Source organism: Primulina tabacum, chromosome 17 (genome assembly GCF_025594145.1).
Source record: "Primulina tabacum isolate GXHZ01 chromosome 17, ASM2559414v2, whole genome shotgun sequence".
Taxonomy (NCBI): Eukaryota; Viridiplantae; Streptophyta; class Magnoliopsida; order Lamiales; family Gesneriaceae; genus Primulina; species Primulina tabacum.
The window spans coordinates 32,228,061-32,252,028 of record NC_134566.1 but is presented as its reverse complement, the minus strand read 5'-3'; the positions used below and the strand labels follow the sequence as shown (position 1 = coordinate 32,252,028).

Below are 23,968 nucleotides of genomic sequence, written 5' to 3'. Positions count from 1 at the left end.
ACAGAGGCATACAAGTAGCTCTTATGAAGAAAGAGAACTTGTCATACGTGGGACGAAACAGAAAATATGAGCAAACAGAGATAACAGAGTCTGAGAAAAACTCGTGAGCAAAATTTCGAGGAAAAATACTTTGAATTAAAAAAGAAAATACACTACACATTAAAAGCCGTATAAGCATTACATCCACCAAAATTTCAGTCAAAAACGTAGATTATAGATACCACATAAAGTCCCGAAGAAAGTAAAAAAACTACAATAATAAATTAGAAGCCCGAACAATGCAAATACGAGAAAATAGACTTACAGCTCCTCACGAGTCTTTCAATAACCTAGAGACGACGCAACGACTGGAGTCAATTAGGGCTTGTCTGCAGATGAATATTGGGGAAGATTGAGGAATAAATCGATAACATGCTAAGCAAGTTCCATTTATTAAATATTTGGTTTTTGGGCTATCTAGTAGCTAGTATTATATATAATAATTTTTTTAAAAATTTTTGAGCCCCAAAAAAGAGATGGGCCTGAGTCATTGGACTCATTTGCCTCCTAATAAGCACGACCTGATCATATCATATCAAAGTCGGCTTATTTTACAAGATAAATCCTTTTTTAATAAAAATATCATTATCATACTTTGTCAATATTTTTTTTTTGAAAGAGAATACTTTGTCAATATTTTGATCGAACAAAATGTTTAAAAATTATAAATTATAGATTTAAAATAAAACCAAAAAAAAAAATGTCTAAAGAAGTAGGCTGCAAGGGAATCGTGAACTACAACTTGCATACAGACATAAGATCAACTTTATCACTCTGTAAATGTCAAGAAATCTTGAGGTCAATAGGCAAGAAAAAAATGTATTTGAGGAACTTGCTTTTCAAGGGTTTGTGTTAGTTTGCCGGGTGGGTTTGTGCGTGTGGAAGGGGACGAATTCTGGGACATGACTAAAGTTCTCAGGTTAAACATCAATGATAGGTATGGATTTTATTGTGCTTCATAAATAATGCATACTTCCGTGTCCTTGTAAGTGAAATTCAAAAATGTACTGAAGAAGGCAATTGCTTCACGAGTGCCATTTACCTGCTTAGATCCGACCAGCCCATATATACAGTCTTATCTAGTGTAATAGTGTGCATAAGAACTGTAGCAACCACAAACATAGCATTACAGATTCTTTGTTGAAACTTCGAGTTAAAAAATCAAAATGCGTATATATGCCGAGCCAAACGATGAATGCATTGGTTGGGGGATGTAGTTCTGATAGAATACATGCTCACACACACTGATTTTCCAGCCACTCGATTCTTCATTTGTAGTTTAGGACTGTTAGCGATAAGATTTGTCAGAATGTAGCCTTTTCCCATGATTTGATACGACAACCATTATGCCTGTTTATTAATTTTTTATTTTTTGCATATATTCTGCAACGGTACAGCTGTATGTGATTTTTATAATGAAAATTTGTGTTTTGCAAGGGTAGAGCTATTTGATGGAAAGGGCCGACTGATTGAAGGGCACATAAAGGATATTAAACGAGGAGGGGTAGAGTTTGAAGCACTGGAGGACCCAAAATTGGTTTCCCCTGTAACAACACAGTGGCATGTTTTTGCAGCTTTTGGTGTGTTGAAAAAGTTTGATCCTTCATGAATCACATGTTTGGGTTATATGACTTGTCTATCTTGTTATTGTGAAGGCACTTTGAAGGGAGGCCGAGCTGATTGGCTTGTGGAGAAATGCACGGGGGATTTTCAGTTGTTTGTGATTGTAATATTCATCATATATGTGTATCCTTTGGTTCATTCATGATTTCCTCTTGTTCCTCCTCATGCATTTCAGGAGCTGGGAGCATCTAGTGTAACACCTTTGCTGACTAAGCATTCTCATTCAATATCAGAAAATCGTGTGGATAGATTGCAACGAGTTATTCTAGCTGCGTCTAAACAATGTACTTAGCATTCTTTTTAACTTGCACTCAACATTTCCCCCTGTTGAATCATTTCAAATTATTATCAGGATCATGAAAATTTATGTTTATAGTTTTGAGATACCACCTTTCTTTTAGGTCAACGTTTACATGAAATGATTTTGAAGCCGCCTGTGGAAGTTGGTGAACTTCTACCAATTGTAAGCACTTCTTGTGCACTGCCCCTGATGAAATTTGGTTTTTCATTCTGTTGCACAGAGTTTTAGACTTCACATCTACCCTTCTGTTCCATCTGGTGGTTTATGTGGTTTTCTTTATCTTCCCTTTAGGTACCGCAGGCCAAATTATCTTTTGTGGCTGTCACAGAGGCTACTCCTATTTTATGTACACTGAATTCCTTAAAAAGGGAACCTGCTGGAGTCATGATCATTGGTCCAGAAGGAGGTTAGTAGAGTTCACTCCCTGATCACGCCCCCTTTCTACCTTCTTGAAAATAAAGTAATTATCTACATTCTCAGTATTTCATTAGTTCTACGTCATTTAGTTTGTTCAAAGCTACCTTCATAGCATATATATGCCTATGAAATCAAATTTGTCATTAAACTATGTTGCAACTACGTCATAAACAAAAACGTTGCCATTAACAGGACACGCGGATCCTCATTTTTACCTAGAGTAGATTCAAAAGTTAAGTGAAACTGCACAAATTTCCTCTAGTAACCTTTCTTCATAATTATCCTTATGATCTGTTCCTCTATCTTTAACATCAATAGTGGCTCCATCATTTTTCCTAAAAGATGTTTGGTGCCTTTTTTCCGATTAATTTTGGCACTCCACCTCAATTTGTCTCCCCCAATTCTCTATAACTGGTGCTACCTTGATCAATTTGAAATAGCACGGTATCGAGGCTAAAGTCATGTTCTTATTTTGGATGCTCACAATTCTCATAGCCTTGTCTATTCAGATTTCACTAGCGAGGAGTTGAATGCCACGACGGAGGCTGGTGCGTTTGCCGTAGGCCTTGGCCCACATCGACTACGAGTTGAAACTGCTACGATGTCACTCCTTGCAACTCTGATGCTATAGTCTGACTCTCAGGAATCAACCAACAGGTAGCTGCATTTCAGGGAAGTCCTTTTTGCAATTATTTTGTATATTTTTATGCTCAAGAACAAATGTTGTGTGCATGTTTGTTTTCCTTGATTTTACACCGGCGATATTGTGCCGACCCTGCCATTTCCATCAGCTTCAGATCACTGAAATTTTTGTCCATGTCACTTGAGCCCATGGTCCCTTTCTCCACTGAAATAATTCGCAATGTTGTTATTCTACCAACTTGCAATTTATATATACCAGATTGAAAAATAAAGCTTATGAGCCCAAGTTTAGCTTCAGCTTCTTCATTTATTGATCAATGGAGTTATAATGTTAAATTATTCTTACTTAATTATCAAGTCATGAAATTTTACCGAGTCCAACTCGAACTTGAGCTGTTTACACCTCTAGTTATTTAGAGACTAGTTTACCGTGATACGTTGGTGATGGTTAAACGTGTGATTTGTTGTCGAAGTTATGATGATTTTATTGTGATTTAACCTTTATCCTCAAGGTTATTTAAGTCAGGTTTCCAGTTTTCAAATTAATCAAAACAAGAACGTGTTTGGGTGCGCTTATTTTCACTTGGTTTCAGAGAACGAGACCCAAAAAATGACTGTTTTTTTTTTATATGGCTCTTTATTTTTTGAATTCTTTTAGAGTGTGATTGATTGTATATATATTCTTAAATTAATTGAAAATCTAATTGTACTCAATTAACTAAAGACAAAAACTTGTGTGAGACGGTCTCAAAGGCGTATTTTGTGAGACGGAGCTTTTATTTGGGTGATCCATGAAAAAATATTACTTTTTATTGTGAATATCGATAGGGTTGGCCCGTCTCACAGATAAAGATTCGTAAGATCATATCACAAAAGACCTATTCCTAACTAAAAACGTATATCAGTTCATTTTTTTTTTTTAGAAACAACCCAAATATTGTGCATTTGGTATATTTTTTTTTAAGGAGAAAAAAACTTAATCATTAGATAAATCCAAAGAAGGTACATCCATCAGCCACGACGGGTACAAAACATGAACCCAACACAAAGGTTCATTTGGTATTAATGTGGGCGTTGATGGAGAAAATTACTTGTCCCTTATTATTGGATGGCGTGTGGGCCTTGTTTTTGCCTACCTACAAGTAAATTTTTATGGGCTTTAAGTTATTAAATTTGTGGGGTCCCGTAACCGATATATTTAGAGCCCCTTTTATTGAAGAAGTTCTTGGACTAAAAACATTTTTTTTATTTGTTTGGTTAAAAAAATATTTTTCAATATTTATCCAAATAACAAAATCGTTTCTACTTTTTAAACAAGAGCACTTTAAAAAAATTGAAATTTATTTAAGTGTTTTTTTTTTAAAGTTACAAGCTTATGTATGCCGAAAGGAATGACAAGAGAACTTCTTCAAGAAAATTGCGAAATTAATAATACACACATATTTGAATTATGGCAAGCTTAACTATCCTACCGCTGAACAATTAGGACAAAAAAGTACACACATCTCATCCATAAAATTAAATTAAAACATTTATTATTTTAATAACCAAATTTTAAAATTTGCAAAAATTATTATTTTAATAAAAAAAAGAATGATAAAATTTACACACAAATTTAACACTTCCTATCATTTAAAAAAATTACAGCTGAATAATTTTTAAAATGAACTCCTTTTAATAATTTATAAATTAACTTTAATATTTGATTTTAATTGATCGTGGGGTTAAGTTGGGAGATTGATTAGGGAGAGTGAATAAACAAACAATTCAAATTTTTATACACATCTTCCATTTAATATTGATCAAGTTTAATTATTTGAACTAAACTGAAAAGCAATGGGTCGACCATCAAGAACCAAACGATAAGGTTTCAAGAAAAATCAAATCTAACTTGGTGAACAGCTGAACATACTGCGAAGCTTGTTCCGCCACCGAGCAAAAAGGCATGGCGGAATACGTGAGTTCGAAACTACGCTTTAATTTCAATGCTCTTTTCTTGTTCATCCTCGCCTCCGCCTCCGCCTCCGCCGCAGATTCGAATATTATCAAGACTTTGCCGGGCTATCCGGGTACTTTGCCTTTCAAACTCGAAACCGGGTGAGTTGATTTGATCATATTTGTTTCGCAGTTCTTTTTGGCAACTTCCAGCTCGCAATCACACTACCAAAAGAACTGTTAAATTAAAGAAGCATTGTCTGAATTTGCACCACTAGTTCGATTTCAAATATGGATCGTCATTTCTGAAAATTATTTGAATATATAAAATTTTACTTTTATCGAAATGCTTTTTTGATTGGAAGAAGGAATTTAGCTTTCAAATGCCTTAGGATTTGGCATCCCTTAACTTCAGGTATATTAGCTTGGGCGAAAATGGAGAACGTCAGTTGTTTTATTACTTCGTAGAGTCTGAAGGAGACCCGAATAAGGATCCGCTTTTGTTTTGGACTATGGGTGGACCCGGGTGCTCTGGGTTTTCCGCCATCGTGTATGAAATCGGTAACGACGCTCGTCCTTGCCTTTAACTGAATAATTTTGTTTTTAAAATTTTAAAATAACCAATAATATGACAACAACTAAATAACCCGAACATATTATGGTCTGATTGGTTTTTGATTGTGCGTATGTGCGTGCAGGTCCCTTGAATTTTAATTTTTCAACCTTTAATGGAAGCTTACCTGATTTAGTATACAATCCAAATTCATGGACAAAGGTTTAAACATCTAATACACGTCATTCGTCTGTGTTCTTTCTTCAAATCTCTGTGTTTTAATCACCTATGCAATGATCATATGCTGTTGCATGATATGGTTTCAGTTCGCCAGCATTATATTCATAGACGCCCCCGTTGGAACTGGATTCTCCTATATAAATACATCGCAAGTCTACACTTCCTCCGACACCAAATCAACGTGGGATTATTACATGTTTTTGAGGAAGGTAACCTTAATGTTACTTAGGCCATTACCATCAATGCTATTGTTTCTTGGAAAAACTATTTAAGGGAGATGCCAAGAATGCTTGTTTGCATTTTTATCGTGCACTTATTATTGATTTGATGCTAAGCTTAAAAATTGCAGTGGTTGTTGAATCATCCTTCGTTTATTAAAAATCGCCTTTATGTTGGCGGTCACTCTTATGGAGGCAAAGCTGTGCCCATGATTGCTTTAGAAATAGTAAAAGGTATCATATAAGAGTGATGCTTTAACTATTTGACAATTGATGATTGGATTGAATTGAATTTGATTTTCTTTCCTGATTCAACTTATGTTGAAACTGTAGGAAATGAAGCAGGACTTCAGCCTAGAATACGCCTCAAAGTAACTGATATCCTTGGAACTTTTTCTTGATGTTAGTCTTGTTTTCTTGTAAGAAATTTTAAGGTAGAATTGACATATTAACGACATTGGAAAAATGAACCAGGGATTCCTTACGGGAAACGCACCAATTGATCAAGTACAGTATTTTAACGAGAGGATTCTTTATGCTCACAGAATGGCGCTCATATCAGATGAATATTATGAGGTAGTTTCATATTCCAGCTTCTCTATCATCTAGATGTCTCTCAATGAGAAACTTAAAAGGGAGGGAGGCAAACTTTGTTCTGGACTGCTTTGCTCTACTAGGGTTATGTTTTTGTGGTTTAAAGGATAGTTGATTATAAGGTCAGGACACATCTAGATCTTTGATGATCACATGTAGTTTCGGTTTTTGGATCATTGTTTCGTTATTATGCGTTCTTACAAGATTTGTTGACTTGAGAACAATATATAGACTTGATTGACAAACAGCAAAAACCTTCATTCAATCTCTAGATTGACATTACAATAATCTTTATGAGGTTGTAAAATGTTTAAATATCCCTCAAGTGCTAAGTAATTTATTGGATATATCCAAACATCGTCACGGGTAACTTGGAAATATTCAGCGAGCAAAGACTAGCTGCAAGGGGGAATATCTAAATCCGGACCCAAATAATTATGAATGCCTTGATGTTCTTCAACTCATCGATCAGGTGAAGATTATATTTTCTTCTGATTTATTATTTTTCGCAAATTAGCATCTCTTACAATAATTCACTTGTTTTATTGCAGTGCACTGACAATATAAATGCGAATCATATTTTGCTACCAAAGTGTACACTTTCACCTCCAAAAGGTGATGAATTTACAGAGAGGCGAATGATCATAGAAAACGACCCCATCGCCGTCGATTTCCTTCTCATGTCCAAACGAGAGGACTCGTGGTGCCTTGTAAAAACATATGTTCTTACTAGTTCACATATATAGCAATCCAATTTCCCAATAAAACCTTCTGATATTAATTTCCCATGTATAAAGTAATTTTAATTGCAGCTTGAGAATCACGTGGCATCTTATGTCTGGGCAAATGATCCGTCGGTACAAGAAGCTCTTTATGTCAGAAAGGTACAACTGTACATTAACACACTTCGAAAAACATGAAAAGTATCTGCTCTTGTATAGATCGTTGACATAAATTTGAATGCGAATGAATGACCAGGGAATGATTAAAGATTACTGGAAAAGATGTAATAGGAGCTTATTGTACGAATATGATGTAGAAAGTACACTCCCACACCATCAACTTCTACTTGACAAAGGATATGGAGCTTTGGTCTATAGGTGCTTAACCAGCTCACATTTTCTATGGTGTTTGACTGTTTGTAACTATGTATTTCTCGTTTCCAGTGGAGATCATGACTTATCGGTGCCCTGCACCAGTACTCTAAAATGGATCCACAGTCTCAATCTAACCATCGAAGATGAATGGAGACCATGGACCGTTGATGGCCAAGTTGCAGGGTTGGTTTTCGATTCTTATCTGGCCTCCATATTCTTTAATAAACGTTTCTTGAAATTAAAATAATTACAATGACAACACTTGATGCATGGTTCATATATGTTATAATAACACCCTTTGAGACTTGGTTAATTGTATGTTTACCCTTACATCCTTCACTGGTGTCGTTTTAATCATTCGAATGTCGTGGAATATGTAGACTCTGGATTTAATTTAATTCTATGAACTCACCCTCGTAGATACACAGAGAAATACAAGAAAAGTGATCTGGCCTCTCTCACCTTTGCCACTGTGAAGGCAAGAAAAAGTCGACTCCACGACTCGTTTTGGTAAGCACGTGAAGAGGATAAAAATGTAATTTGATGTTGTCCGTATCGTGTTATGCAGGGCGGAAGTCATGTAGCCCCAGAATACATGCCGGAACAATGCTTTGTCATGGCAAAGAGATGGTTCTCTTCGTTCCCACTGTAGAGATCATATGAGGGTTTCTGTTTTTCCAGTGCTTCCTAATTCATATTATAATAATATATTGTTGCCTTTTTATTGAACTTTTTTTTTATCATTATTGAGTTAAATAAATATAATAAATGGATTTGTCATAATCTTTGTGCGAAATTTCAAAGCATATATTTTACTTTTAGAAGAAAGGTTGAAGTTATGCACTAAAAGTTCCATATTTCGTTTCATGTTTTCTTAATTTCTTGTTTTTGTAAGAGATTTTAAAATTACGAAAATTCTAACATCATATCATAATCAAAGTCGGCTTATTTTACAAGATAAATCCTTTTTTTTTAATAAAAATATCATTATCTAAATTAAAACCTTTATTTATATAGTTATAAAATAACTTAGTAAACTATTTAAATTGTTTTGGAACAATAAATTAAATAGAAAAATATAAAGCCTTGGTGCAATTGGACTGGCACGGTATTATTCATAGGCTCAAATAAAAATGTCTCGAATGTGTGTGAGTTTGACACAAAAATCGATTAGAAAAAATAGTTCAAATTCAAATATAATTTTTTTAGACAGTACTTTGTCAATATTTTGATCGAACAAAATATTTAAAAATTATAGATTTAAATAAAACCCAAAAAAATGTCTAAAGAAGTAGGCTGCAAGTGAATCGTGAACAACTTCTTGCATACTGACATAAGATCAACTTTATCAGTCTGTAAATGTCAAGAAATCTTGAGGTCAATAGGGTTATATTTTCTGTATTTTCAGAAAATATTGTTGCCATGTATTTGAAAGAGATCAATATATGATGACAAAGTATAATTTTACGGTGGAGGGTTGTCTTTATTTTGTAATTTGTAGTTTTTTTGTTTGACGATATAATATATCTGTTTTTATTAAATGATTCAATTCGATTTATATCTAAAAATTTATAATTTTTTTCACGAATTGAATCCGATTTGATATTAGTATATAGAGAAATATAATTAATAAAGAATAGAGTAGGTCTCTTTGAGACGAACTCACGAATTTTTATATGTGAGACGGATCAATCCTATTGATATTCACAATAAAACGTAATACTCCTTAAGATAAAAAGTAATATTTTTTCATACATGGTCCAAAATAAGAAATACGTCTCACAAATCCGTTTATTCACAGTGTTTTTTCATTTTTTCTTTTTTTTGAAAATGTTTGTTCGCAAATTTTGATGTATAATTGAATGGTTTGGAATCAGGGTCTTGTCTTGCTTTCCACTTAATCCATGGCGCAACAGCTCAAAATTTCCCCCATAAACACAAAATTTATGTCCCTTCTTCTTCTATTCATTCACCTCATTTCCGCCGCCGCAGCTTCACCGTTCCACGTTGTCCAGAATCTGCCAGGATACCAAGATACTCTGCCTTTCAAACTCGAAACCGGGTCGGTTTCCTTTTTACCTATGTGAGAGAGATATATATCATACATTGTTGAAATTTGGGGAATGATAATCAGGTATGTAGGGTGGGAGAAGACGAAGACGTGCAGCTATTTTATTACTTCGTTGAGTCCGAAAGGGACCCGGAAAAGGACCCTCTTGTGTTCTGGATCAATGGTAGACCCGGTTGCTCTGGCTTTTCGGGTCTTGTTTATGAAATCGGTATGTTTCCTCTCCTTTTTACCTTCAAATTGCTGCTAGTCCACAGTGGATTGATGTCCTTTAATGAAGTTCTTATTTTTTTTGAAACTAACGATATCTGTAATTTCAAAATAATAGTAGTAATAAATAATATTTGACATATTTTACTATATATTAAGCTTCTGTTTAATAAAGACAAATTAATGTTTTTTTAGAATCCCACGATACCTTTATTTTTTTTAGTACGAAAAACTAAATTTATGTTTATTAAAACTCAAAAAATTTTAAATTGATTTTTATTTTTTCAAATTTAATTTCTATTTTTTTTAACAAGAATAGTGGTGTAAAAAAATTGACTATAGAAGCACGCGACACGACTATAAAGTTATTATATAATATAAAAATATGATTCTAATGAATTTTAGTGTAAGAAATTAAGAATTTATAAATTAGTGAAGTAATCAGGAATTTTTTTTACCAAGTGTGATGAACATCAAGCTCAAAAAGCTGTACTTGATTAGTGAAGTAGCCAGGATAATTAATTTTCTACAGGTTTGAACCTGTAATTAACATTGAATGAGCATGTATTGATTTCAAAAGTTTTTATCTTTTATTTTAATATTTTGTGTAAGAGAGTTTTTTTTAAAAAAAAAAACAGAAAATTAAGGGGAGTAGTTGCACCACTACTAGCTCCATCTCTGCATCTGCTGAATTTAAATTTGAAGGGGGGTAGAACTTAGTTTTTATTAGATAACTGGTCATAAAATTTGAGTTCTTGCATTTGAGGAATATTATATCTTCTCCCTGGTTGTCGATTCGTCTTCATTTGCGCTATCATGGCCTTGGAAGGCTAAAGGTGCAATACTTGAAGTTAATTCTTGATATCTGTTCAATCTTTCTAATGATTGTTAAAATTCACTATTTGTTCACAGACGTGTATGTGTATGTGTATGTGTACGTGTAGGTCCATTGAATTTTGATCATTCAAGCTTAGATGGAAGCCTTCCATCTTTCATCTTAAATTCGTATTCATGGACAAATGTTCAAACTTTTTACTTGCAACATATATTTGAACTTGTGAAGTACAAGCATCAAGGAACCAATTATTGGAACAAATGTTATTTTTATTCAGATTGCGAGCATTATATTCGTAGACGCTCCTGTAGGAACTGGATTTTCATATGCGAATACATCTAGAGGTTACCATGCCTCCGATACCAAATCAACCTCCGACAATTTCATGTTCTTGAGGAAGGTATCATCCATATCCCACAGTATTGTTTATTGGCAGAAACCGACGGCAATATAATGAACTTTGCCTTTTTTTCTGGGATCAATTGAACTTTGTCTTATTATTATTATATGTTTTGGAAGCTAATGCCATCATGAAAATTGCAGTGGTTGTTAAATCATCCATCATTTTTTAAAAATCGTCTATATGTTGCTGGTGACTCTTATGGAGGCAAAATTGTGCCCATGGTTGCTTTTGAAATAGTCAAAGGTAGAGTATATGTGCTGACAAACATATAGTAACTATTGATTTGATTGAATTTGATTTTTATTTCTCAAAATGGTTGCTGATATGTAGGGAACGATGCTGGGCTTCAGTCACAGATGAACCTCCAAGTAAATAACATCCTCAGAACAGTATTTTGTCCTTGGCCACCAAGCTTATTCGAGGTTAATGAGTTGCAATTTTGAGCAGGGATACTTAGTCGGAAATTCAAAGACAGATGTAAACAAGGATTCAAGTGAAACAGTTGCTTATGCTCACCAAATGGCACTCATATCAGATGAATACTATGAGGTAGTTTCCCCAACCTCTTTCTTTAGGAGCTATATTTCAGGACGAGTAGTTCAATATAGTGGAGAAATTTTAAAACGGGTGTCAGTTTATTTACTCTGATCTAAATCTGTTTGTCGGTTTCATAGTCAGATATTACCAACATAACAGTTGAGACTTAACAACTTACAGTTAGCGAAGAGTAGCTGCAATGGCGAATATGTAAATCTAGATCCAAATAATATACAATGTGTGTATGCTCTTCGACTCATCATAGAGGTAAAAATATTATTTCTTCTCGTTCTTTACTTTCAAGGTTTTCTTCACTTTTATTTTTACTTAGTGCAGTGTACAAAAAATCTCTTCAAGGACCATATTTTGGAACCAAATTGTAAATTCATTTCTCCCAGACCTGATGATTACAGATGGGGTCAAACAATTGTAGAAGACGTTCCCGAGAAATTCCTCTTTCTATCCAAAAACAAGAGGAGCCATGGTGTCGTGTAATCAATTTCCTTAAGTTTTGCTGTCTAGCATCTGATTAGTTCATCATATCCTTTGAGTTGATCTTTTCATATGCCCAAAATTTTCTTGGTTGCAGTACAAAACTTATTGGTCCTCTTACATATGGGCGAGAGACGAATCTGTACAAGAAGCTCTTCACATCAGAAAGGTTCGTATGTTGAAATATCTTTTGTATTCAAAATAAACATGAAATATCAATTCTTGAAATATGAAGATAAGTAACTGAATGTATACTCCATGTCAACAAACAGGGAACTACAAAAGACTGGGTAAGATGTAATGGAAGCTTATCCTATGAACGTGATGTCGATAGTGTTATGAATTATCATAAACTTCTCAATGAGAAAGGCTATCAAAATTTGGCTTACAGGCAAGTCTGTTTTGATTTCTTACTTGACATGTTTCAATTGGAGATATCTCCAATTAGATGGAAGAAATTCCGGAGTTGTAATTTAGTTTGAAAGAATGTTTCCTATGATAGGATTGCTAATTTATTTTCTGGATCGAGGTTTGTTGTTGAGCTTAAATCCCAACACAGCTTAAAATCATGTCCTTTTTACAAGAAGCAACTTTAATTTTCAACCACCTGGAATGGGTTCTAACAGATGAATGATGTTTCTCTTATTTTTAGTGGCGATCACGACTTTGTATTGCCATACATGAGAACTTTAAAATGGATACGCAGTCTGAATCTTACCAACGAAGATGAATAGAGGCCTTGGACCGTCGATGGCCAAATTGCAGGGTTTGGCTTATAATTCTATATCCCGTCTAATATCAATTTCTTTAGTATGATAACATTATCTAAAATTACTCTTATAATTATTATCATTTCTCTTTCAGATACACGGAGAAATACAGGAATGGTGAAGCCTATATCACCTTTGCTACTGTAAAGGCAAGCAACAGTCGACTCTACATTTTCGAGTATCGACGTGAAAGGTTTAAATTGACTGTGGTATGTGTTTTGTAGGGTGCAGGCCACACAGCTCCAGAATATAAACGCAAGGAATGCTTTGCCATGGTATCTAGATGGTTATCCACGTTCCCATTGTAGAGTTGATCAAATTGTATATTTTTAATTAACGAGTTCAAGTGTACCGTCGCACAAATATTCGAAGAGGGTGTTCAGCCAAGTTTGTAAGCTCTGATATCAAATCTCTGGTTCGACAGTTTACGAAATCGAATTTTATTTACGGGATCTTCGGAGTACACGAGATTAAGTTGTTCAAAAGTATGTCACCTAAATATAAACTCTAAAGATGGGTAACATGAACATTGTACATGCATTAAGGGATCAACAATCGGAACTAATATATCTTTTTCAGATTGCATGCATTAAGGTAATTAATAGGATTATTTTATGCTACACATAGAGTAATTCTCCTGTATGATGTGGTAAATGTTAGAACTTAAATCGTCAAAGTATGTTTACTTTCATAAAAATGTGAGAGATTAATACGATCTATTAATATTGAAATAATAGAGAGAAACACTCTTGATATAACATATATTAACTTTTTTATATTCATAGATTGTCCTGTTGGAACTGGATTCTCATACACAAATGCACCGGAATGTTCCTATAGAAGTGACACGACATTATGGAAAATCACATGTTTTTTAGGAAGGCAAACTTATGTTGTTATCTCTATGTTATTGTTTTTTTGGCGGAAATTGGTGACAAGATGATGTACTTTGCCTTTTATTACATGTTTTGGCGATATTAATGGAGATAGGGGATGATGATGAAAGAGTTGCTTATGCTCACCGAATGAACGAGCTAACTTATTGCTTGTGTTTTATTGATTTTTATACATAAAAAAAATCTTGTTCATGAAGATCTTCCAAGGTTTCAGTAACTTATTTTTCATTCCTCTTGATGTTTTTTAAGAAGAAAAATTGTAAAATATTTTCAAATTTTCATATTTGCCAAATAGATTCTATATAGTATTATAGTTTTAAAAGAAAATATTTATGTCTTTTGACCATTGTTTTAAATTTAGCATGCACATAAATAGGTAATCTCTTACGAAATTAGAATAAATGTTGCTTTTGCAAATAATGACCCTTCACTTGTCCTTTTTCAATTATTTGCCGTATAAATCAATTTTTCATAGAAAAATACACATCAATTATCAATAATGACCCTTCATTTGGCCTTTTTCAATTATTTGCCTTATAAATCAAATTTTAATAGAAAAATACAAATCAATTATCAAAACCAAGTTACCATTTATACAACATCACATAGTGTAATTTTTTCACCTCAGAACTTTTGTATTCACTCTATATCTCGATTTATATACTATTTTTAATCTTTTTATTACCTCAATTGTTACACACGAAATCCTTTTTCCCTTGAAATATGGTCATGATTAACAAGAAGAGGCAAAATAAGCATGCGAGCATCATGAAAAAAGTAAAACACTTTTATATGGACAACATGTGTAATTGCTCTAGATTAGATAATGGTGGCATCATAAATTGTACTATTCCTCAAACATCTACAACGACGAAACCGGAATCACATGGTCATGACGATCAAGATCTTCAGGAGCTCATTCGACTGGCTGTTTCTTCTAAAAAAGGTGGTGGCACGAGGGTGGAAGTCGATTCCGGAGGAAATTTAGTGTGGAAGAACTCGAGGGCGGACAGGAGGAGTTACGGTGCCGGGGTGGGGAGAATGGGGAGGATTGATGAGGACAGGGCTTGTGAGTTCAAGGAAATAGATGTTAACAACACAAGAACCTTGAGCAATCATAAAAAGTCAAGTATCAAATGTTTGAATTAGGTTTAATTCTTGATATTGTCTGATCAAACTTTGCTATAAAATGTTAAATGGTCCTATTTAGTGGGATGTTGCAATCGCATATAATCCATTTTATTGCATCTTACTTTATACCTAAAATAATAGTACAAAAACTTGTATGAGACGACCTCACGGATCGTATTTTGTGAGATGATCTCTTATTTCAGTTATCCACGAAAAAATATTATTTTTTATGTTAAGAGTATTACTTTTTATTGTAAATATCGGTAGGGTTGATCCATCTCACAGATAAAGATTCGTGAGACCGTCTAACTAGAGATGTAGTCAAATAATAGATATATAAATAACTTGGTACATTTTTTATTATTTTCATAAATTTAATTTTTTTAAAAAAAAATCATATATAATCATGATTGGTGGTAAGATATGAATGGCGAAATTTCAAGCTTCTCCACTGCTGCGATAATGGAAAACACTGGCAAGCTCAACCACCACGAGTCAAAATTCACTGACCAAAACGGGATCCAACAAACCATTTTAGTACCCGTTGTTCAGGATCTGGCCCGGCTGAAATCCCTTCCTCGACAATTCATCCAACGCCGCGCCACCAAAAACGCGACCAGCACTTTCACTCCTGCGGTAATAGACATGGCCGGACTCCGGGACGGTCCTGATTCCTCTTCTCGAGCTGCAGAGCTTCAAAAACTGGGGCGAGAAGCCCGAGATTGGGGCTTGTTTTTGATAGGAAATCATGGGTTGGTTTTGAGTGACGTGGAACAGTCGGTGAGGGGTTTCTTCGAGCTGCCGTTTGAGGAGAAGAAGCGGAGTGTGGGAACGTACATGAGCGTCGATAACTTGGGATACGGCCGGAGTTTTGTGAAATCGGAGGATCAGGTGTTGGATTGGATCGATCGGTTGGCCATGAAAGTTGCTCCCAAAGCGGCCACCGACGGGTTGGCTGTCTGGCCCAACAAACCGCCAAATTTCAGGTATCTGAAATTTTGAAACATTTACAGAGTATATTCATGAAAATTTTGAGAAGACACTGTAATATTGTCAATTGCAGATGGGCCATGGAGAAATACGCCGACGGTGCTCGGAAAATACTCGACGAGCTGCTGCAAGCGCTGGCCGAAGCATTATCGGTCGATAAACGAGCCTTTTCCCAATACTTCGATCAAGAAACAACTGAAATCAATGTTAGAATCAACTACTACCCACCAAGCCCCGATCCTACCTCAACATTGGGCATAACTGCGCATAGCGATGCAAGTGCACTAACTCTCCTAACCCAATTTGAATCCTCGAATTGTCTCCAGATATTCAAAGATGATCAATGGTTTACAGTGCATTGGCCGTGCAACACTTTACTAGTAACTGTTGGAGATTTGATGGAAATAATGAGCGATGGCATTCTGAAAAGCCCGTGGCATCGGGCAGCCACGCAGTCGGAGGTGGACCGGTTTTCTGTTGCGTTGTTCTATACTCCGCCGCCCGGAGTCGAGATTGTCCCTGTGCAAGATGGGATGCATGCTCGTGGCGGGTACAAGAAAGTTGTGGTGAAGGAATATATAGAAAATTCCTATAGAGTTAATCCCGCACCTTGTAAACGAGCCATCATGTTTGCTAAAGAAGCTAATAATAATCCTGTTTGATTTGGTCTTTGATTTGATGCCACATGGGTACATGCTCAATATAATTATTTAATCCAATTCTATTAATTATTTGTTGGATTAATAAGAATAAATCCAATTTAATAAGCTTAATTCAATTAGTTATTTGTTTAGTTTTAACATTATCGGGGCCCAAAATTTTGGATTTTGCTTGCGAAAGCCCAAACTCAAGCCCATTAAACATCCCTAAAAGTCTATAAATAGAGGAACTCCCACACAATTCAAGGTATGCTCTTATTTTTATAAAAGTTATTTAGTTCTCTGAGTTTTCTTTGGACTGCTTACTGACTTGAGCGTCGGACGTGTCTACGTCGGGAACCCTCCCGACGCCCACTTGACGAGTGTTCGTGACGCAGGTGACGCCCAGTAAATTAACGATATATTGTCTACGTAGATCCGTTTACCAGCCAGGTGAGCCCATTTACGGGCCCAGTGGACCGACCAGTTTACTAACCAGTCGGATTTCGCGTGCGCAGTCTACTCGACTCATTTATTTTACATGCATCAATGCCATTTTTGTTTCATTCATAATTCAAAGATGTGACGAATTAAACAATGTTTTAGAATTAACCGTTGATCCTCTTCCTATGAATCTCATTAGGTTTTATGTGAAAGAATTATCGTCATAGATATAAATAACTATTTGGTATTGGTTACGTTTTTATTATAAACACACAATTAAAAAAATCTCAAAAATAATACATTTATGAAAATTATATATAAACCATAATTTTTTAATAATTGACGACAATATTATGAATTAAGGTAAAAAAAAATTTAAACATTTCATTATTTAATATAATATAATAAATATATTATATTAAATAAATATTCGGCAGTACCTATCCAATTAATAATATAGATTAGACCTTTCTTATTTAATATAATATAAAATATAAAAGAGTCTGACTCCGACCCGAATCGAAATCGGTTCGTTGTCAAAGGGCTAGTTAATCATGTCAACAAGTTTGACCAAAAATTGTGACCAGAACCGCTTAAGGTTATGGGAAAACATGTGACCTGTCGGGTCCGATCCGTCGCATTGGACGGGTTTGACACATCAAGTTGTACAAGAATTTTTTATTGCATTGGAAATTTATGGCAGACTCGTCGGTTCGACACAGGCCGGTCGATCTATCATTGCAATTTTTTCCTGATTTTTCTCCTGTAAATACCCTTGCCTCCTTCGTTTTTTTCACATAATTTTCTCGCAATCTCTATTTCACAATTATTTCTTGATTCTCAAAATATCAAGTCTCGATTATTTATTTATTGTAAATTTTAAATTATTTTCATAATTACTACAATTTCATATTTATACAAATCACAAATGGTCGGAGACGGATCAAATCATATGGGTGGAAAAGTAAAGGGAAAGGGCATCATGTCACCCGAGTTCGAGCATCACGATTTACCTTCTTCAATGTCGGGCTATGATCTTGATTTTTCCGATGAGGAACATCAAGAACTAGAACAAGAGGCTCAACAAAAATGTCATCATCAAAGTCAATAAAAGTATGAGCAATTCGGCGATGCTTAAAAGTAAAACTCGAGTTGTGCCTTGTCTGACATCCGATATCTTCCCCAAACATTTCAAAAATGTGATGCTTCTCTCAGGTGATATGCAAGCCAAATACAAATATTGTTTGAAAACTTACAAATTTCAACAATGAGGTGGTTACAAAACTTTAAAGCGACACGTCAAGAAAAATCATCCAGAGAATATTGGTATTGATCGTTCTCAAACTCAAATTGCGACATTCTCTTCTTAATCGGATAACGATTCTCAATTTTTTAAATTTTTCGAAGCTCAATTTAGGAAAGAAACGACTAAATTTTATGTTGTTGAACAACTTTATTTTAGTTTTAGTGATACATTATATTTTTAAAATTGGTTTTTTACAAGTGCAAATCCTTCTATTAGACATATCCCATGAAATACACTGAAATGCACATTTTAAAAATTAGTCGTTGAAAAAAAAAATTAATTAATAATTTTCAAGTTTAAATAATAAAGTTTCTTTGTGTTAAGATATTTGGAGTGATCATTGATAAAGTTGTTTATATATGAGTATTACATGTCATTGGATTGATAATTCTTGAAATATTCAAAAAGATTGTTTGCATTTTAATGAAATATACATGACATAAAATATTTATCAACTTATATTTGTTATTTTAGAAAAATGTGGTCTAACTTTTCAAGTTATTTCAATTTTTTTTATAATATTAATGCAAATACTTATAGTATTAGTGAACTTATTGAAATATATAAACATAACTAGGTAGTAATTTTTTTCATATTAGGTACTAATATTATATTTTAGATTTATGTGTTCAAGGTGGACTAAAAAATTTAGCATAACATATTCAACCAATCAGGAACTCAATTCATTATCTACTAACACATCCCCAAGTTATGAAACAATGGGAAAAAATTTGCAAAATAAATTGTATGATACCTAAACGATTTATACAAGATGTTCCAACTCATTGGAATTCGACATTTAAATTTTCATTATCGTCTTTTGAATATAAAAATTTATTATATATATTTGTTCATTAACATGTTCAAGCCCCCGTGATATTTATTTGTTTTCGAATCAATGGAACATACGCACTAGTATTTGTGAAATTTTAAACGTTTTTAATAATGCTAGTGACCAATTATCTAGTGTTTATTAGCATACTTCTCATTTAGTTTTAATACATTGTTGCAACATAGAATGTATTTTTAATGAATATATTAAATCTTATAATGATACTTTAGTTCAATTGATTTATGTCATCAAAGCAAAATGAGAAAAATATTTTTAAAAATTATTGAAATATTTTTATGTGTTTTTGTTTTATATACTAAACTTAAATTAGATGATTTACAAGAAATGTTAAAATTATATTATGATTATTTAGACCATACTACGGAAACGGTTCATAATATCTCATTGATTTTGTTTAATATTAAGCCTCATGTATATGATCTTTATAATGAATATAACACTAAATATGGTGGACGAATTGTTTCACGTGAATCACAATCTACTACTGCTAGCAATGTTACTTCTAAATTTACTAAAGCACAACTTTTATTAAGAGAACGGACGAAACGTCCATGAAGATCCTCAAGTTTATGTCGGTAACTTGAGAATTATTTTACATTATTTTTTGTTTTAGTGATATAGATGAGGAAAAATTCGGCACAATGCGATTATGGTCGCAAAAAACACAAATATATTCAATTTTGTCTATAATTACAAAAAAAATTATATCTTGACATGTTTCAACAGCTGCAGTGGAACAATATTTTACTATTGGATGAATAACATTTGATGAGAGACGTTTTAGTTGAAGGTCAGAAATTTGAAATCAAAATGTTTGCTCAATGATTGGTCAAAATCCGTATGAAGATAACCAAGACGAGACTAAGGAAACTTCGAAACAACGACGGGAGAAAATGTTAGTGGATGAGATTGAGCATAATCAAATATAATAGCTTTTTACATAAGATGTAAAAAGTTGAAATGTAATATATTTTTTATTTAAAAAATATAATGGTTTTTTTTACCAAGATAATGAAATATTTGAAAGAGTTTTTACAAGTACAAATGATAAATTTCGTTTTTACATGTTTTAATTTTAATATATTTTTGCATAAGTTTAGGGTATCGAGTCCTGTAGTTTATCATTTTTATTCATAATTTATGTATATGTTTGTCTCTCATATGTTTCGATTGATTTGTAGGTAGATTTGATCAAAAAGAAGGAAATTATTGGCTAAGTTGCAAGGAGGACTCGTTAAGACGGATGATCTTTCCCACCCCAGTACGCAAATAAAGAAGATTTGTGCGAAGGGCGAGCTAGGGCGCGCGGTATATTTTACCCACCCAACCTACTCATTTGAGGAACTTAACATGCAGCACCGAGGAGCTTGCGTTAAGACGATAAACCGTTCTAGAGTACCATATATATTTTTTAAAGAAAACAAGTGTTGGCTTGGATTCAGACCTGGCGATTAATAGGGTCCGGTATCCGAACCGTAAGTTTTACAACTCGACCCGTAACCATCTTTGACGGTTATGGTTAATGGTCAGGATTTTCCTGATCCTAACCCACTGAACCCGACCTTGGTCAGGTCTATTTAGATTTGTCGACATCCCGACCCTAAGACACTGAAGCCGACCAGTGACTATATCTATTTAAATTCATTGTCCGCAAAGTCATTTTAACCCGGGGACGAGTTTATGCCCACGCAGGATTGTGGTGGCCGCGTCCATTGGACACCTATTACTATTTATTTATAATTTACTATTACGTGTCTTCAAAATTTGCGACAATGGAATTTTCTCAAACTAATATTTTTTAAGCTATTTTTCTCAAACTAATCTGACCGCCAAACTTCTAGTTCCATCCTCCAATTTTGTTAGGGGTGATCAAATTTTTTTATTAACCGCACAAATCGTTCGAACCGCATTGCACCGCACCGTTTTTCGTAATATTTTATAAAAACTGCGATTATAAATAGTAATCATAAACCACACCGCATTCGCGGTTCGGTTATTTTTTTTGTCAAGAACCGCACCGTCCCAAACCGTTTGTCATAATATTTGGCATATGATTATAATAATTTGCAAACAACATATTCAATTAAAGAAGTCGTCATTCATTATATCTCAACTCCCTTCAAAATATTACACCTAAAAAATAAATTTATCTTCATCTTAATTTATTAGATTATTTATTTCTTTTACAACAATATTTTTGTTTGAAGTTTGAAAATAAAAAAAGAGATAAAATAGTGTAAATGTCATTTTTGTTGTAAGTGTATTGTGTTGTTAAATTATTAACTTAGTTTTGAATTTTAATTATTGTTTTATCTAGTTTTATCTTTGTGTGATTTGAACTATATTTTATATTTGAAAATACTATATTGTTGTTGTTTTAAAATAAATTAGAATATAAGTTTTAATATTCTTCAGTTAAAAAAAACCGTAAACCGACCGCAACCGCCTGAAATCGCTCAAAATCGTAAGATTAATTCTACATGTAAAACCGTGATTATTTTTTTAAAATACTAACCGATGACATATGGCAATTCGATTTTAATTTTTTTAAAAAAAACCGCAAAACCACACCGTGATCCACTAAATTTTGTAAACTTGATTAAATTAATTATTTTAACAATAATAAAATATTTCTGCCACGTGTTTCAAGTTTTTTTTTTTTAAAAAAAAAAAGAAGAAAGAAAAGAAAAAAATTGTGTACGGTATTGTGAGAATCCACGGAGCTGAGTTCGCTTAATGAAGTTATCCAAACGCTATTTTACACGCGTAAAACCCAATCTCTCCACCTTTACCCCGCACTTATAATAACCTACCCTGTGCAGCAAATGCTGCTTTAACCGCTCGAATTTCAGTGCGCAGATAACAAAAAAACATGAGTTACTACAATCAGAATCAGCCTCCGGTTGGGGTTCCTCCCCCTCGAGGTAAATTAATCCGCATTAATTTTTGACTGTAAAATCAAGGGAATTTTTTGTTTCTTGTTGTTTTTTTTATTGATTAATGGGCTGTCATGTTGTAGGTTTTCCGCAGGAGGGGTACGGCAAGGATTCGTATCCGCCTCAGGGGTACCCGGCACAGGGTTACCCGCCACAAGGATACCCACCACAAGGATATCCGCCGCAGTACGCTGGGCAGCCGCCTCCCCCCCAGAAATCCAGCGGTAATACCGGTTTGTTGGAAGGATGGTACGCTCGTGATCGCGCCCCTTGAATTATTTTTTCTGTCATAATCTGCTTTTTTATGTTTGTTTAATTGATTGACCTGGACTATGTGGGGTCGATTGACGATTCAGATCTGAACTATATTTGATTGGTTTGTTGGTTTTGGTGAGGCTCATTAACTCGCCGATTGCGGCCGAAAAAATGAAAATGTTACCAAATCCCGTAAAAAACCCTCCTTGGTCATAAAAAAAGGACAAATCAAATTATATATAATTAGATTTTAAAAAATAATTAAAATTTACTTATAATTATAAAAAATACACATACATGCAAAATTTATAAGCATTTTTAAAAAATACATATAATTAAAAAATTACAAATAATTAACTGGATCATTTGTCAAAATTTTTTTATTTTCATATGATACTAACGTTGAACATCATTCCGATTTGGATCGTTAATATTTTTCTCGTTATCAAATTTGCTTCATTTTTTTTAATGTTTTGCTCCGGCAACCTCATTTCTCATTTGTTCTGTATATTTTGCTCAACTTTTGAAAAAAAAATTACTGATGGATTAATCTTCTTCATTTTCATAGTATTGTGTCTTTCATTCTTTCATTTCTTTGAGCAAATCCACAACCTCAAGAGCTTTCGATCCTTTTCTTATCCTATCATGGCTTTTTTGAATGTCTTCATTCACACTGGTCTAATAGTTTTGCTCAATTCTTGCATATCGTCCCTTTCATTGATAGCAAGTGTATCGGAGAACGGAGAAATAAGATGGAGATGATTCATCATCAATATTCTTCAGTTTCTTAGCAGCATTCATCGAAACCCCATTAAATTTTTTAAATGATCATATCTTCTATTTGGTTGCTCTCTCAATAGTAACCAAGCTTTCAGATCGAAGCATCGACCCTCATAATCTTATTCGAACATTTTTTGAGCTTGAGAGTACTAAACAAAAAATATATATAATTAAGAATGTGTTAAATTTCAATTAAAATTAGTATTTCAGAATCAATATATTCATATCAAATGATAGTCCACTTTGGTTGAATTTTATAGTTCACTTATTTTATTTTGGAAAGCGAACATTCGTTTCGCAACATCCGGTAAAATGTTGTCGTACGATGTCCCGTGTACATACGTTTCATCTATTTAACAACTCGTGGTTATATTCCTTCCAAACCAATCAACATATTCAAATAGTGATCTTTTTCCCAAATTAATTTTTTTTAAATTAAATTTGGTTAGCAAGTTGGAGTTCAAATAGTGATATTTTCCCAAATTATAAAATATTATAATTTAAAAATATGTTAAATAATTGGATAAAGAAAAATTCACTAACAAATAATGTATTTAAATAGTTGAGGGTATTTTTTGGGTGCAATAATTATCTATAATGTGTAGAGCAATCGAAATATGATGCTCGAACTCTTATACGATTTAAAATATTTGAATTGCAATGTTATCATCAGCTAAAATTTTTGGTAAAGCGGTAAATATTTAGTCCTACAATTGGTATCATAGTCAATATCACAGGTTTGATTCTCATAGATCGTAAGGAATA

The 23,968-nt window shown here is 33.7% G+C and overlaps 4 protein-coding genes across 5 annotated transcripts; all 4 read left to right on the top strand.

Annotated features, from left to right (window-relative positions):
• The first annotated feature begins 667 nt into the window (after positions 1 to 667).
• Positions 668 to 3,131, top strand: LOC142531505 (uncharacterized). The gene is made up of 7 exons (XM_075637655.1): positions 668 to 976; positions 1,477 to 1,619; positions 1,695 to 1,765; positions 1,838 to 1,946; positions 2,064 to 2,125; positions 2,255 to 2,369; positions 2,890 to 3,131. Exons 1-7 carry the CDS (start codon positions 942 to 944, stop codon positions 3,009 to 3,011), a joined length of 657 nt encoding a protein of 218 aa, XP_075493770.1. The 5' UTR covers positions 668 to 941; the 3' UTR covers positions 3,012 to 3,131.
• A 1,733-nt stretch (positions 3,132 to 4,864) lies between these two features.
• LOC142531497 (serine carboxypeptidase-like 7) lies at positions 4,865 to 8,442 on the top strand. The gene is made up of 14 exons (XM_075637645.1): positions 4,865 to 5,119; positions 5,373 to 5,518; positions 5,656 to 5,732; positions 5,837 to 5,959; positions 6,100 to 6,202; positions 6,302 to 6,339; positions 6,443 to 6,544; positions 6,948 to 7,034; positions 7,114 to 7,272; positions 7,375 to 7,446; positions 7,541 to 7,662; positions 7,729 to 7,842; positions 8,080 to 8,137; positions 8,228 to 8,442. The coding sequence occupies exons 1-14, from the start codon at positions 4,968 to 4,970 to the stop codon at positions 8,309 to 8,311; spliced, it is 1,437 nt and encodes a 478-aa protein (XP_075493760.1). The 5' UTR covers positions 4,865 to 4,967; the 3' UTR covers positions 8,312 to 8,442.
• Positions 8,443 to 9,520: 1,078 nt separating this feature from the next.
• Positions 9,521 to 12,970, top strand: LOC142530710 (serine carboxypeptidase-like 18; the record flags this gene model as incomplete). The annotated part of the gene is made up of 12 exons (XM_075636524.1): positions 9,521 to 9,721; positions 9,794 to 9,938; positions 10,882 to 10,958; positions 11,050 to 11,172; positions 11,316 to 11,418; positions 11,506 to 11,543; positions 11,623 to 11,724; positions 11,893 to 11,979; positions 12,049 to 12,203; positions 12,302 to 12,373; positions 12,477 to 12,595; positions 12,857 to 12,970. Coding segments are annotated over 11 exons (1,125 nt in total), but the record flags the coding sequence as incomplete, so codon positions are not given.
• A 2,439-nt stretch (positions 12,971 to 15,409) lies between these two features.
• LOC142531498 (protein LATERAL BRANCHING OXIDOREDUCTASE 1-like) lies at positions 15,410 to 16,663 on the top strand. Of its 2 annotated transcripts, none has more exons than XM_075637648.1 (2): positions 15,410 to 15,987; positions 16,065 to 16,663. In XM_075637648.1, the coding sequence occupies exons 1-2, from the start codon at positions 15,425 to 15,427 to the stop codon at positions 16,651 to 16,653; spliced, it is 1,152 nt and encodes a 383-aa protein (XP_075493763.1). In that variant the 5' UTR covers positions 15,410 to 15,424; the 3' UTR covers positions 16,654 to 16,663. The 2 variants fall into 2 exon arrangements, with proteins under 2 accessions (XP_075493763.1, XP_075493762.1); XM_075637647.1 differs by having other exon boundaries at positions 16,041 to 16,663.
• The last annotated feature ends 7,305 nt before the right edge of the window (positions 16,664 to 23,968 follow it).

Excerpts from the sequence above, each read along its gene's own strand:
- LOC142531505 (XM_075637655.1), top strand. The coding sequence starts at position 942 with ATGACTAAAGTTCTCAGGTTAAACATCAATGATAG. Across the intron at positions 2,126-2,254 it reads TTGGTGAACTTCTACCAATT|GTACCGCAGGCCAAATTATC; the intron begins GTAAGCACTTCT and ends TCTTCCCTTTAG. Across the intron at positions 2,370-2,889 it reads GATCATTGGTCCAGAAGGAG|ATTTCACTAGCGAGGAGTTG; the intron begins GTTAGTAGAGTT and ends TTGTCTATTCAG.
- LOC142531497 (XM_075637645.1), top strand. The coding sequence starts at position 4,968 with ATGGCGGAATACGTGAGTTCGAAACTACGCTTTAATTTCAATGCTCTT. Across the intron at positions 6,203-6,301 it reads TGCTTTAGAAATAGTAAAAG|GAAATGAAGCAGGACTTCAG; the intron begins GTATCATATAAG and ends TTGAAACTGTAG. Across the intron at positions 8,138-8,227 it reads TCACCTTTGCCACTGTGAAG|GGCGGAAGTCATGTAGCCCC; the intron begins GCAAGAAAAAGT and ends CGTGTTATGCAG.
- LOC142531498 (XM_075637647.1), top strand. The coding sequence starts at position 15,425 with ATGAATGGCGAAATTTCAAGCTTCTCCACTGCTGCGATAATGGAAAAC. Across the intron at positions 15,988-16,040 it reads AACAAACCGCCAAATTTCAG|ACACTGTAATATTGTCAATT; the intron begins GTATCTGAAATT and ends AATTTTGAGAAG.